At 41.0% G+C, this 13023-nt stretch overlaps 1 protein-coding gene across 1 annotated transcript in view; it reads right to left on the reverse strand.

Moving 5' to 3' along the window:
- Positions 1-251: 251 nt before the first annotated feature.
- Positions 252-13023, reverse strand: part of LOC112263306 (rap guanine nucleotide exchange factor 1) — a 44730-nt gene continuing 31958 nt past the window's right edge. Inside the window, 14 exon segments of the mRNA XM_024439417.2 lie at positions 252-2356; positions 4795-4923; positions 5081-5178; positions 5338-5439; positions 5563-5641; positions 5792-5886; positions 5979-6063; positions 6269-6454; positions 6710-6802; positions 7689-7773; positions 8146-8221; positions 8712-8817; positions 9005-9081; positions 12762-12854. Coding sequence (XP_024295185.2) covers positions 2206-2356; positions 4795-4923; positions 5081-5178; positions 5338-5439; positions 5563-5641; positions 5792-5886; positions 5979-6063; positions 6269-6454; positions 6710-6802; positions 7689-7773; positions 8146-8221; positions 8712-8817; positions 9005-9081; positions 12762-12854 — 1455 coding nt within the window. The 3' untranslated portion in view covers positions 252-2205.

Below are 13023 nucleotides of genomic sequence, written 5' to 3' on the forward strand. Positions count from 1 at the left end.
GTCAGTATGCCAATTGCACGCTCCCTCAATCTTGAACCATCTGTGGTGACAAAACTGTACATTTTAGAGTGGCCTTTTATTGTCCCTAACACAAGGTACACCTGTGTAATGATCATGCTGTTTAATCAGCTCTTGATTTACCACACATATCAGGTAGATGGATCATCTTGGCAAAGGAGAAATGCTCACTAAAAGGGATGTAAACAAATGTGTGCACAAAATTTGAGAGAAATAAGCTTTTTGTGCATATGGAAAATTTCTGGGATCTTTTATTTCAGCTCATGAAACCAACACTTTACATGTTGCGTTTATATTTTTGTTCTGTATAAAAGGCCTTCATTCACCATCCAGATTAAACAGTAGAGGGATGGTGACCAGGTCCACTTCTGATTGCTGTAATGTTTCTAATGTTCACTGCTATGACACATACATCACTTTTTTTGTTCATTTGATTTTTAAGTGCAAGTACAGTGGAGTCTGGAATTATTGGATCCCTTGATAAAGATATGCAAAAACGACTAAAAATGCAAAAATAAATATTATTTTATACTAATACAATTTTTCGGAGAAAGATTGTTTAAAATAAATTAAATAAATTAAAAAAGGATAAAATGTATTGGATCCCGTTTTCAATTCTCCAGCAACCCTCCCCTAGCCAGGTTAACGTCAAAGCCTTTTTCTAAAATGTTTTATGAGATTGGAGAACACATTCAGAGGGATCTTAGATTATTCCTCCATACAGAATGTTTCCAGATGCTTGATATCCTTCATCTGTGCTTATAGACTGTCCCCTTCAATTCAAACCACAGGTTTTCAATGAGGTTCAAAATGTTGATTTTGTGGTCAATTAACCATTTCTTTTTGGATGATTTTTTAACATATGCTTTGGGGTTATTGTTTTGCTGGAAGATTCACCTGTGGAAAAGTTTCAGCCTTCTGGCAGAGGCAACCAGTTTTTTTGGCTAAAATGTCCTGGTACTTGGTAAAGTTAATGACGCCGTTGACCTTAACAAGGGCGCCGGGACTAGTGGAAGCAAAATAGCCCCATGTCATTTAAAAATACACCACCATATCTTACAGTAGGGATGAGTTTTTTTTCTGCATATGCATAGTGTCCTATGACCATAGCTCTGGCTCCAATCCAAGTGCCAATGCCGTTTAGCAAACTCCTGGCGCTGCTATGGTCAGATGACATGAAAATAGAGCTCATTGGCCATGCACATCAATGGTGAGTTTGGCTTTCAAAAGAAAAATGCATAGGCACTACTGTAAAATATGGTGGTAGATCTTTGATGTTATGGGGCTATTATGCTTCCACTGGTCCTGGAGCCCTTGTTAAAGGTCAATGGCATTACCAAGTACCAGGACAATTTATACACAATATATTTATTTACAATATAGTTCAGCATTTGTATTGTTTATTTTATACAGTCTTCTTTGCTCATCTTTATCAAGGGATCCAATAATTCCGGACCCCAGTGTATATGAACTTCATGTATCACTTCTCCGCATTTTTGAAGTATAATTTTCACATCCTTTTAAAGAACAAAACAAAAACTGCATTGCATCAGTCAGACAGTATCATACATACAACACATCCTTGAAAAAACCCCATGTTTTTTTAATGACAAAATGATGTCTTATGTGCACCAGTAATATATATTTTTCCACCAGTCTAGAAGCAGACCCAGGTGATTTGAGTGTCTTTGCTCAAAGTTCTGCACCACCCATAGCAGTTCTCTGCCATGTCAGGCGATACAGCGTCACAGTTTGTGGCAGCAAAAAAAGGGGTCTGGAGTCCCGTATAAAAAAAGTCTAAACTGAGTGACATTGGGCAGTGTTTCCCATGGCCCACATCAGTATGATAAGGTTTTAGTCAGGGCAATGTCTTGGGTTGTGAGAGGACAGCCCCTAGCGTATCCTGTAATGCTTGGACCATACCCATAATATGGCATCGGGTGGATGAGGTTGGTGTCAAAGGTGAACATGAGCAATCTTTTTGCGAGCCTTCCAACACTGCACAGTGTCTCTCTCACTGGCTTTACTCACACACAGACAGAGAATCCCAAGTCTGAGAGGTCCAGTAAAAAACATAAAATCATCCACAGTCTTTTAGCTGCCTTCACAGTTCTACTTGTTTGTAGTCTCCTGTAATTCCATGATTTTGTAAAATGACCAAAAGGTCCAATACAGCGGGACAAGTTCCTATGTCTTCTCTTCGCGCTCTGTTTTGCGCCGCGTAATGTTCCGAGGTTTGATCTTTAGAGACAGCTCCCACAGAGCCTCCTCTGCCAGGTGGTCGCTGAAGTCATTGAAAAAGGAGACGATGTCGTCGTTGTGTTTCAGATCATAATGCCTGGGAGAGAGGGAAAACACCATCTAAACATTGCAAAGGTGGGAAAAGTCAAAGGAAAATATCATAAAATTCCAAAACATTTTTCAGGGGAGAAAGAAAAGTGCATTGAACATAAAGCTGCATGACAGCAACGGACAGATTGGCCACCAGACCTGGGCAGAAAATAGTTATATTTTGTAGTTTATTTGAAAATATCAACTTTTCAAATACTTAAGGTAGTCAAATATAGTTTATATAGAGTTTCAACTATTTTCTTGGATTTTCAAATAAATACAGGTCTCAGAAAACGAAATATTTGAAGGTATTTGTATATAAATATATATATATTTATTTGATGGCTGCCAAATATTTGATGAACAACAAAATACTACAAGTTAGTTGAATTAGTCTAAATATATGATCATAAGCACATTGTTTGAGGGCTCTTAGATATGAATCTTAATATAGCCTATAGACTAGAATTAAAATAATCTCAACAATAAGAGTAGATGACTTTTGCAGCTTCAAAATTACTAACAAATATATTTTCATAAAGAGTGATACATAAGTAGCACTTGTTATCAAGTTATAATGCATGTGTAGTAACTCTGTGATTATTACAATAGCAACATTGTTATTACATAGGACTTTGGAAATTGCTTTATAATTGAATAATAATGGAGTGGAACAAGTGGAATAAGGAACAGTTACATTTCCTGTGTACAGAAGAAACAAAAACTCAGCTCATTGCTATGCAATTAAAATGCAATTACCAAAGGATCATGTAACATGATAGTAAAATGTTGCTCCAAAAGTAAGTACAGTTTTATTACACAGGCACAAGAACAGTTTAAATGTTAAGTGTTACTGAGAATGCGAACTGTAACAAAATATGGTTATTAAGTGTCGAAAGGAAACATAATATCCCAAAACTTCCTTATTGAATCAACGACAGTCAAGGTAGATGGGAAATCCCTTTAAAGATGGTGTAGTGTGTGTGTGTGTGTGTGTGTTTGAAACAAGAATACTTACCCTCAGATGGACAAAAAGGTTCAAACTTCTTTTTTGCTAAGCATCCAACTTGCTGTTTGCAAATGGCTTTTAATTATAAAATGAATTGCTGCTTTCAACCTTTTCAGTGGCGTGTTCAAAGAGTCATGCAGTAGTTGAGCGTCACAACTTATTTATACTTATCTGTATAAAATATAATTGGTCAATTGGTTTGACTTGATTACGTACACATTGGGCAATGGACATTCAGGAGAATGGACATTCAGAAAATGTATTGTGTAGATGAAATATGTCTGTCAGATAAACTGGAATAGTTTAGGAGATTGTGCCCTCTATTAATTCTATTTCTTTCTTCTTAGCGATAGGGGGCAGTATTTTCACATCCTGAAGTAAAGTAAAGTGCCCAAAGTAAACTGCCTGTACCTCAGGCCCAGAAGCTAGGATATGTATATAATTGGTAGATTTGGATAGAACACACGCTAACGTTTCCAAAACCAATAAAATAACGGTTAAATAACTGATTTGGCAGGCAAAACTCAGAGGTCAAACCATCCAAGGGGGAATTTTTTTATAGGTCATAGTATTTTTCCCATTGGTTTTCTATTGAAAACCCTATTTAATAGGAACCTGGTTGCAGTTCCTATGGCTTCCACTAGATGTCAACAGTCTTTAGAAATTGGTTGATTTGGTTCTTTTGAGAAATTAAGTACGGCTGTTCTTTGTAAGTGTCACTCCAGATGGATTTTACATTTTGGGGATATAAAGAAGGACATTATCAAACAAAAGGACCATTTGTGATGTTTCTGGGACATTTTGGTGTGCCAACAGAAGAAGATCTTCAAAGGTAAGGCATTTATTATATCGTTATTTCTGACTTTTGTGTAGCCACCTGCCTGGTTGAAAATGATTCTCATGTGTTTGTATGCAGGGCGCTGTCCTCAGATAATCGCATGGTCTGCTTTCGCCGTAAAGCCTTTTTGAAATCTGACACTGCAGCTGGATTAACAAGAAGTTAAGCTTTATTTTGATGTATTACACTTATATTTTCATGAATATTGATATTTCTGTAGTTTGAATTTGGCTCTCTGCAATTTAACTGGATGTTGTCAAATCGATCCCGCTAATGGGATTGGCGCGGGAAGAGATCACTAACAGGTTAACATGCCGTTCCAGATACAGCCCTGTCATTAGTTGAAAGCAGCCAATCCAACAGTTTCAGAAAAGTAGTCACTTCCTGAGATCTGTTTTCAAATAGTTTTGAAAAGTAGTTACTTCCTGAGATCTGTATACAAATAGTTTGAAAATGTAATACTTTTTTGGGATCTGTATTCAAATAGTTGTAGTCACCTCCAAAGTAAATATTTGTTCCCCTGGAAAAAATTATTACTTTCCACAAGGAATAGTTCAAAATAGAGTTCTCCCAGATCTGTTGGCCACTATATACGTACACTTGCTGGAAGCGCCTCATGCTGTCCAGGATATTGAACTGCTGCCAGCGTTTTGAGAAGTTGACCTTCCCGTTGATGAGGTCAGGGTTGCCCAGATGGACAAAGGTTAAGTCCTGGAGGATAAGTCCCCTATGTGTCGTGTGGGAAATAACCAAAACAAGAAACAGTCAGTACAATAAAGACGAGAAATACACAGTAAGCAATACATATCGGAGACGTGCAAATAAATTTGTGTCACTTGTGACAACAAAGTGCATACACCTTGCAACCCAGCAGTTTGACTTACAGATATGGTATACATGGGGGCTCCACGTCAGCCAGTGCCGCTCGGTAGGCCCGGAACGACGAGGAGCTATCTATCAACGTGCAGTATTCCTCTAGGCCCTGTAAACAGAACAGAACAGTGACAGCCATGTTAACCTCAAACACAACACATGTAGAGATTTCATCTAAGAGTAAAGTGCTGCGAAGGAAAGATTAACAATTAACCAAAGGTTTTAGAGCAATCTTTGGACATCTATTAGACAACACAGTCCAACTCGCCTCGGAGGTTGTTTTCTGCCATTCCAGTCTTCGGATGGGAGCCGAATCCAAGGCAGATAATATTGCCAAATACGAGTTGAAATTATTTAGCTTCCGTAAGTGCTGCAAGACAGTGAAGGGAAACCACCTTAAAACGCACTTGAGAATTTGTTGCTTTTTTCAACAAACCCTCCCCAATACCACTGTTTGCCCATTCTTAAGTATCCACATTTCAAACAGGTATACCTTCATTATTTTGATGAATTTAAGGAGGAGCTTTTCTCGGTCCTGGGCTTTCTCCTGCAGAATGATTATGGAGCGTACCCTGAGGGAGACACGAAGGAGGAGAGATGCATCAGTTTGTCATCACGTTCTCCAGACCTGGCTGCTTTCCTCGCGGAGAGGGCAGTGAAGTGCTGCAGGGACGAAGAGAAGCACCGTGGTGACTAAGTTAAGATTTGGGGCTCATGCTTACCAGTAGGACATGTTGTTAAAGTGCTCTGTGAATTGTGTGAGGTTAGGACTCTTTTCCTCGTTCTGCTCCTTAGCCCAAAGCAACACCTCAGGGATCTGTGTAGAGGGAGACAGAGTGACACGAATAAGGACTTTTTTAGAGAGGGGCAGCATATGCAGGAGGAGAAGGACATGCTTGGATGAGTTACCTCAATTTTGTAGAAGAGCTCCGCGTCCAGGAGAGTTAGCTGGTCAGCAATTTCGTGACTGCGGAAATCATGCAGGGTCCCCGGTCTAAAGACGACAACGAAAAAAGTAAATATGGCCAGAGTTCGAACTAGACACTGTGATACATTGATGTTCAGAAAGCAACAAAGAATTCTGTTACTGTTGCGGCGCCGAACATTTCTAAATGGTAACTTTCTCGGAAACAATACAAAATGCAAGGTTATAGCGGTCACAGTATTCTCCTTCGCTAATTGTGGGTGGGTGGGCCTACCTGGCAGCGACACCTCGCGCGGCCAGTGGTTTAAGGGAGTTGGTGTAGCGCAGCAGCTTCCTCTGCTCCACCTTGTCCAGGATGTTCTTGCGGAGCACGCGGGCCAGGCTCAGCTCACCGTTACACACCAGCCTGAACACCAGGTCCATCAGCTGCTTCAGGATGTCCTCCGTCATCTCCACCAAACTGACACACACAGTTCCAAAGCCGAGGGAACGGAGGGATGAGAGAGGGGTATGAGAGCGGTGGGTGAAGGAGAAAAAAAAGACAGGAAAAAGACACGAGGCATTTAATTGAAAATGAATCATGACCAGTTAAGCCCCCCCCCCCCTTTTCGCAAAAGGAAATGCGAATAAGAATCAGGACATGAAAAATGGTCTTTGCAGAGTGTAGGTTTTTGATAGACAGTTTTCTAGTCAAATGACAGCCCAGGGAACTCACCACAGCTCGTCCACCACACGGACCAGAACGAAGAAGGTGTTTTTGCTGACTCTCTTCTTGAAGGTGTCTGGGCTGTGACTAAATCTGGTGTATGTGTGGAGGGGTTAAGCGAAACAAACAGTCTCCAATCTTACAGTATTCAGTGTTTACGTCTATCGTAAAGATTTTGCTTCCCATTCGCTATTGTCTCAACCAAGCAGGCTTTGTTGAAGGAAGCTCTCTGTCCACATTAGTCAAGGGCAAGCCACCAAAAATCTGTTTCTTCTCTACGTAGATCATTTCATGAATATGAACGCTGTGGTTCAAAACATGTCAAAGTTGCACATTTATTTGTGTGTTCATCCTTGCATAAGGTCAAGCAACACGTTACAGGTCCGTTCATCACTGATCCAGGTGAACCCTCTAAATTAGAAAATGTGTTTTAAGCATGTACAGTATAAGATGTTTTAGCAGCTGTATTTAGCATAACAAGGGCCATCATTACTATTGACTGCTAGCTAAACTAAAGACCGCACAACTTTTGCTAGGTAACACAGCTCTCAAAACATTCAAGGTCCTGACAGCTACATAAAGCGCTGTTCTGGCATCGGAGAAAACTCTATTTAGCACCTTTGAACAGCTTCTTATCTCGTATTATTTCGGAATTTCTCCAGTCCAGTACACAAGTTGCTTTCTGCAAGCATGGACAACGGAACATGTGTAACAATTGTAACCAAAGTGTAACATGGCAACCTCAACTAGGGAAAATGACCCAAAATGCGCTATGATTTCAAAACTGTACCCTTTATTTATAATATGTAATTAACGTGCAACTTTTACAAGTTTTAACACACAGTGTTCATATTCATAAAATGATCTACGTAATGATGTTGAAACTCGACAGTTTCGTTTCCTGGGCCACAGAATACTTTCCTCTGAAGCCTTTTTTGGTGGGTGACCCTTGTGACTACATGTGAGATGTGAAGCATGGAAAGGATATCTGTAGTGCAGCTTTTTGATGAGGTCCTCGGGGGTTATAAATGTTCTGTACGTCGTCAGGAAAGCCTCACAGTACAAGACAAGATCTGGAAAAGAAGACCCCACAGGAGATCACTAAATATCCTCTCGTTTGTCAAGAGCTCCCATCTGAGGGAAGGAAGGTCTGGGTCTAGTAGGGAAAAAGACGTATTACTGACAGTAACACATTCAACCTCGGATAGGTCATCACAAAATAAACATTAAAAAAAACCTACTTGGTTTTATATGCAAAACATTGGCATACAGAAGCACGACATATAGTGCTGTTGATTCCAGTAATTATGAGGTATTGAAGTAGGAGTGTGGGGAGAGACCCGCCCTACTGAGTGAACACAGACCACATGTACTAGTCTCCTCTGGGGGATGTGTGTGTCTGTCTGTGTGTGTGTTTGTGCGCTACGGAGGTCATACATACACACCTTTGCGGTCTGTTTCTGTGGCGTGGACTAATAAAATATCCCCCGATCCGGCTCGGACATCTGGACCGTCGTCGCTCTGGTATCACACGGACAGATGAAAAAGTTGTACGGGGAGAAAGGATTAGCCTAAGAGTTGACTTTGTGATGAGTCCCAGTGTAGCGCTACGAGTGACTATCCTGATTAAACCGTACCGACAATATGGAAAAAATATGTTTTGAAAAGCCAGACTTGTTAGCCGTGAGAGGGTTATCTATAAGGAGATATGCGCTACTAAAGCCGGTCTGACCTTGCCATGCCAACTCTAGCTTTTCGCCGATAATCACATACTTATCTACTGTGAGATTGTAACATTGAGTTACAGAGGCATGGTGTAGCAGAGGACAGGCTCTCTGTAAGCAGCTTTGGGGTGGAGGCTTATTTAGTATTATGAGTATCCTTCTTGTAGATTCCTATGAAGTATCTCATAGAAAGAGGCCTTCCCAGTGATTATAAACAGATTCAGCTCAAAGAGCCTCGAGGTCAAACGGACTGACCCGCAATAGTAGAAACTAAGAAGCACGTTTACCTCCTGCTTTAGTGTTATCCGGGACATGATCTCCATGTGATCGATGAGGGAAAGTTCATCCGTCTCTTCGCTACTCGGCCCTTCTTCTGAGGACTTTTGCCTTCGGCTGAGAGAGAGAGAAAAAAAAGATTATAGCAAAAAGGGGGAGGGGGTGGAGGGTGATTTAAGATATCAAAATCATTATAGGTTCACTTGTTAAATTGTCAAATCCTTCTTATTGTCAATCGAGAGTAGGAACAATGGAGAATGATGAACTAACCGAAGGCACAGTCCGTCATGGCATGGGCACTTACCTGTCATTGCACGTGTCCTCGCACAGTGGGTTCTCTGAGGCAGTGTCCTCCAGTGAGTCATCTATGGCGGATGAGTCCTGACAATGACACACAACGTAGTTAGGACAGGGACAGGTCTCGCACCAAATCCAGCAGCCTGAGTTCATGTTCATTAGGGCACGCAATGGAAAACATTTGGAAATGGTTCTGAAGTGGAAAACTAAAATGTGAGATTCTCATTGGACATTTATATCCCTGTTTCAGTACATGTTATTCTATTTGGTGCCTAATGAACATGACCCCGAGGTCATGTTAAAAGGTGAAAAATGCTTTTTTAGTTAAGGTCGATGTGATCGTACGTTACGCTGTTTAAGCAACTTAGTATTCAGTGAGTTGTTCAGTCAGGTTTGAGTAAAACAGGCAAATGGTAGTTCACACACTATCATTATCAAATGCTGTATGCATACATGCATAACTCCAGCCTTACTTCTCTAGCGCAAGTGTAACAGTAAATATACAGATAAGAGAAATGGTTTGAATCATTTTTTTCTCCACCTTTTATTTTTCTGATCGGGGATTATAGAAACACATCAAATGTTTTTGTTTTTCTGGGATGTACTGTAGACTTACCCTGACATGACGTTTTGATAACTGTAAATCTCTCTAGGACAAGGTGACTTTTATCAATATATTCACCTGTATTTACTCCCCAAAAATGAAATGCTAAGAGAGATTGACATGGTTACCAGAACGTCACGCCAGGGTAAGCCTACACGAAACACAGCCCTTATTTGAAGTGTTTCTTAAATTCCCTATCGGAAAAACGAATGGTGGAAAAAGAATTGGAACCATTTCCTAGTTTGACTGCTAGGTTTTACGGGTATTATGACACCTCCACGGTGGGGCTCTATGCAGCGCCTTCAGAAAGCATTCACAGCCCTAGACCTTTTCCAAATTTAGTCGTGTTACAAAGTGGGATTAAAATGGATTTAAATTGCATTTGTTTGTCAATGATCTACACAAAATACTCTAATGTCAAAGTGGAAAAAACATTTATTTTTTACAAATGTTAGAATTTATGAAAAATAAAAACACTAATATATCTTTGTTGGATAAGTATTCAACTCCGCGTCAATACATTAGAATAGCTCCATTCCGTTTCTTTTTATCCTGAAAAACTCCCCAGTCCTTAACAATTACAAGCATACCCATAACATGATGCAGCCACCTCTATGCTTGACAATATGGAGTGGTATTCAGTAATGCGTTGTATTGGATTTGCCCTAAACATAAACACTTTGTATTCAGGACAAAAAGTTAATTACTTTGCCACATTTTTGCAGTATTACTTTTAGTGTCTTGTTGTAAACTCGTTGAAGTATTTTTTCTTCAATGTTGTTGATCCATCCTCAGTTCTCCTATTACAGCCATTAAACTCTAACTGTTTTAAAGTCACAATTGGCCCCATGGTGATATCCCTGAGCGGTTTCCTTCCTCTCTGGTAACAGAGTTAGGAAGGACTCCTGTATCGTTGGAGTGACGGTCAAATGATACACCATCCAAAGTGTAACTTAACCATGATCAAACGGATATTCAATATATGTTTTTATTTTTTTTAACAATAGGTGCCCTTCTTTGCGAGGAATTGGAAAACCTCCCTGGTCTTTGTGCTTGAATCTGTGTTTGAAATCCACTGCTCGACTGAAGGAAATTACAGATAATTGTGTGTATGGGGTACAGAGATTCAAAATCATGTTAAACACTATTATTGCACACAGTGAGTCCATACATTTGTATATATAGTGTAAGTTGCATGTGGACACCCCTCAAATTCTGATATTTCAGCCACACTCGTTGCTGACAGGGGTTCATTATCCTGCCCATAGCCATGGAATCTCCATAGACAAACAGTTGCAGTAGAATGGCCTTACTGAAGAGCTCAGTGATAGGATGCCACCTTTACAACAAAGTTAATTCTGCCTTGCTGAGAGCTAGAGCTGTCCCGGTCAACTGTAAGTGCTGTTATTGTGAAGTGGAAACGTCAACAACAGCTCAGCCAGAAAATGATAGGCCACACAAGCTCACAGAATGGGACAGCTGAAGCCCGTAGCGCGTAAAAATCATCTGTCCTCGGTTGCAACACAAGCCTAAAATCACCATGCATAATGTCAAGTGTTGGCTGGAGTGGTGTAAAGCTCGCCCCCAATGGACTCTGGAGCAGTGGAGACGCGTTCTCTGGAGGGATGAATCAAATCACATTTCACCATCTGGCAATCCAATGGACGAATCTTGGTTTGGCGGATGCCAGGAGAACGCTACCTGCCCGAATGCATAGTGCCAACTGTAGTTTTTTTGGAAAAGTTTGATGGTCTGGGGCTGTTTCATGGCTCAGGCTAGACCCCTTAGTTCCAGTGAAGGGAAATCTTAATGCTACAGCACACAGTGACATTCTAGACAATTATATGCTTCCAACTTTGTGGCAACAGTTTGTGGAAGGCCTTTTCCTGTTTCAGCATGATAATTCCCCCGTGCACAGAGGTCCATAAATAAATGGTTTGTCGAGATCGGTGTGGAGCTTGACTGACCTGCACAAAGTCCTGACCTCAACCCCATCGAACACCTTTGGGATGAATTAGAACGCAGACTGCGAGCCAGGCCTAATCGCGCAACATCAGTGCCGGACCTCACTAATGCTCTTGTGGCTGAATGGAAACAAGTCCCAGCACCAATGTTCCAACATCTAGTAGAAAGCCTTCCCAGAAGAGTGGAGGCTGTTATAGGGGGACCAACTCCATATTAACGGCCATGATTTTTGGAATGAGATGTTCGATGAGCAGGTGTCCACATACTTTTGGTCATGTTGTATATTATGGGAACATTTTTACTCCGGAATGTATTTAGTCTTGCCACAACAATAAGGGGTTGAATACTTACTGACTCAAGACATTGCAGCTTTTCTTTTTGAATGACTTAATGAATTTCCAAACATTTGGGAAAAAAAAAACATGATTCCACTCTGACATTATGGGGAATTGTGTTTAGGCCAGTGACGAAATCTGAATTTAATACATTTTAAATTCAAGCTGTAACACAACAAAATGTGGAAAAAGTCAAGTGGTGTGGATCATTTCTGAAGGCCCTGTACATACACCCATCTCCACCCCAAAAGCAGATGCTCTAATAGGCCAGTGTTTTTTTTTCATGTGGGGAGAACTGAGTGATAATGATTTAAGAAATAAACTGGGCGATTAGTCATTTTATTGGATTATATCATCCCTGATAAAAGGCCCGATGGAAGAAGTGAAGCAAAGGGACTAAACACAAAGCCATTAATGCTTCCAGTTGAAATGAGTTACTACGATCTGGACCTGACCCAACGGTCGGAGACAACCACCGGTGGCTTTAACGGCCAAATGTCAAGTATGCGAACGTGGTAAAATGTCTCACTGTGACTTGGAGACAAACCCTCATTCAGACAATGACAGGAGGTGACTTTGGAGTCCTTTGAGGTTATAGTAGGACATGGGGACAGTCCAGTGGCAGGGGGGTTTGGAAAAGGAGGACAACCCATGGTAATGTACAGACAAGTCAGCGAAGCAGGGCATGCCAAGCGGTCGAAGAGACGGTGAACCCTGAGAAGTCAGGTCGAGTTCAAAATGGGGTTAGATTGTGAGTTCCGCTGTCAGTCATGGTGCACTGTGTTTGTGAAAGCACCCCGCTCTCTCCGCTCTCTCCTTTTTCTCATGCCGCCTCTCTCTGCTAAGGCTACGCTACTTACTCGGCGGGAGAGCGGCCCGTCTCCTTTGGCTTGGCTGGATGAGTACAGATTGACGTACTCTCCCTCCCCGACTTCCTCATTAGCGCTTTCACTCTACGGAGGAAAAAGGAGGACAGCAAAGAGAATGACAGATGCCAGGAAAAAGCAAATGTGTAAAAAAAGATAAGAAAAAAGAAGTATACTGCGAATGCGAAAGCTGCTCGCAGTAAGCCGGTTAAAACAAACAAGTAGCTATATCATCTCAAGTGAAACCACTAAGAAC

This window comes from Oncorhynchus tshawytscha, linkage group LG12 (assembly GCF_018296145.1).
Source record: "Oncorhynchus tshawytscha isolate Ot180627B linkage group LG12, Otsh_v2.0, whole genome shotgun sequence".
Lineage (NCBI taxonomy): Eukaryota > Metazoa > Chordata > Actinopteri > Salmoniformes > Salmonidae > Oncorhynchus > Oncorhynchus tshawytscha.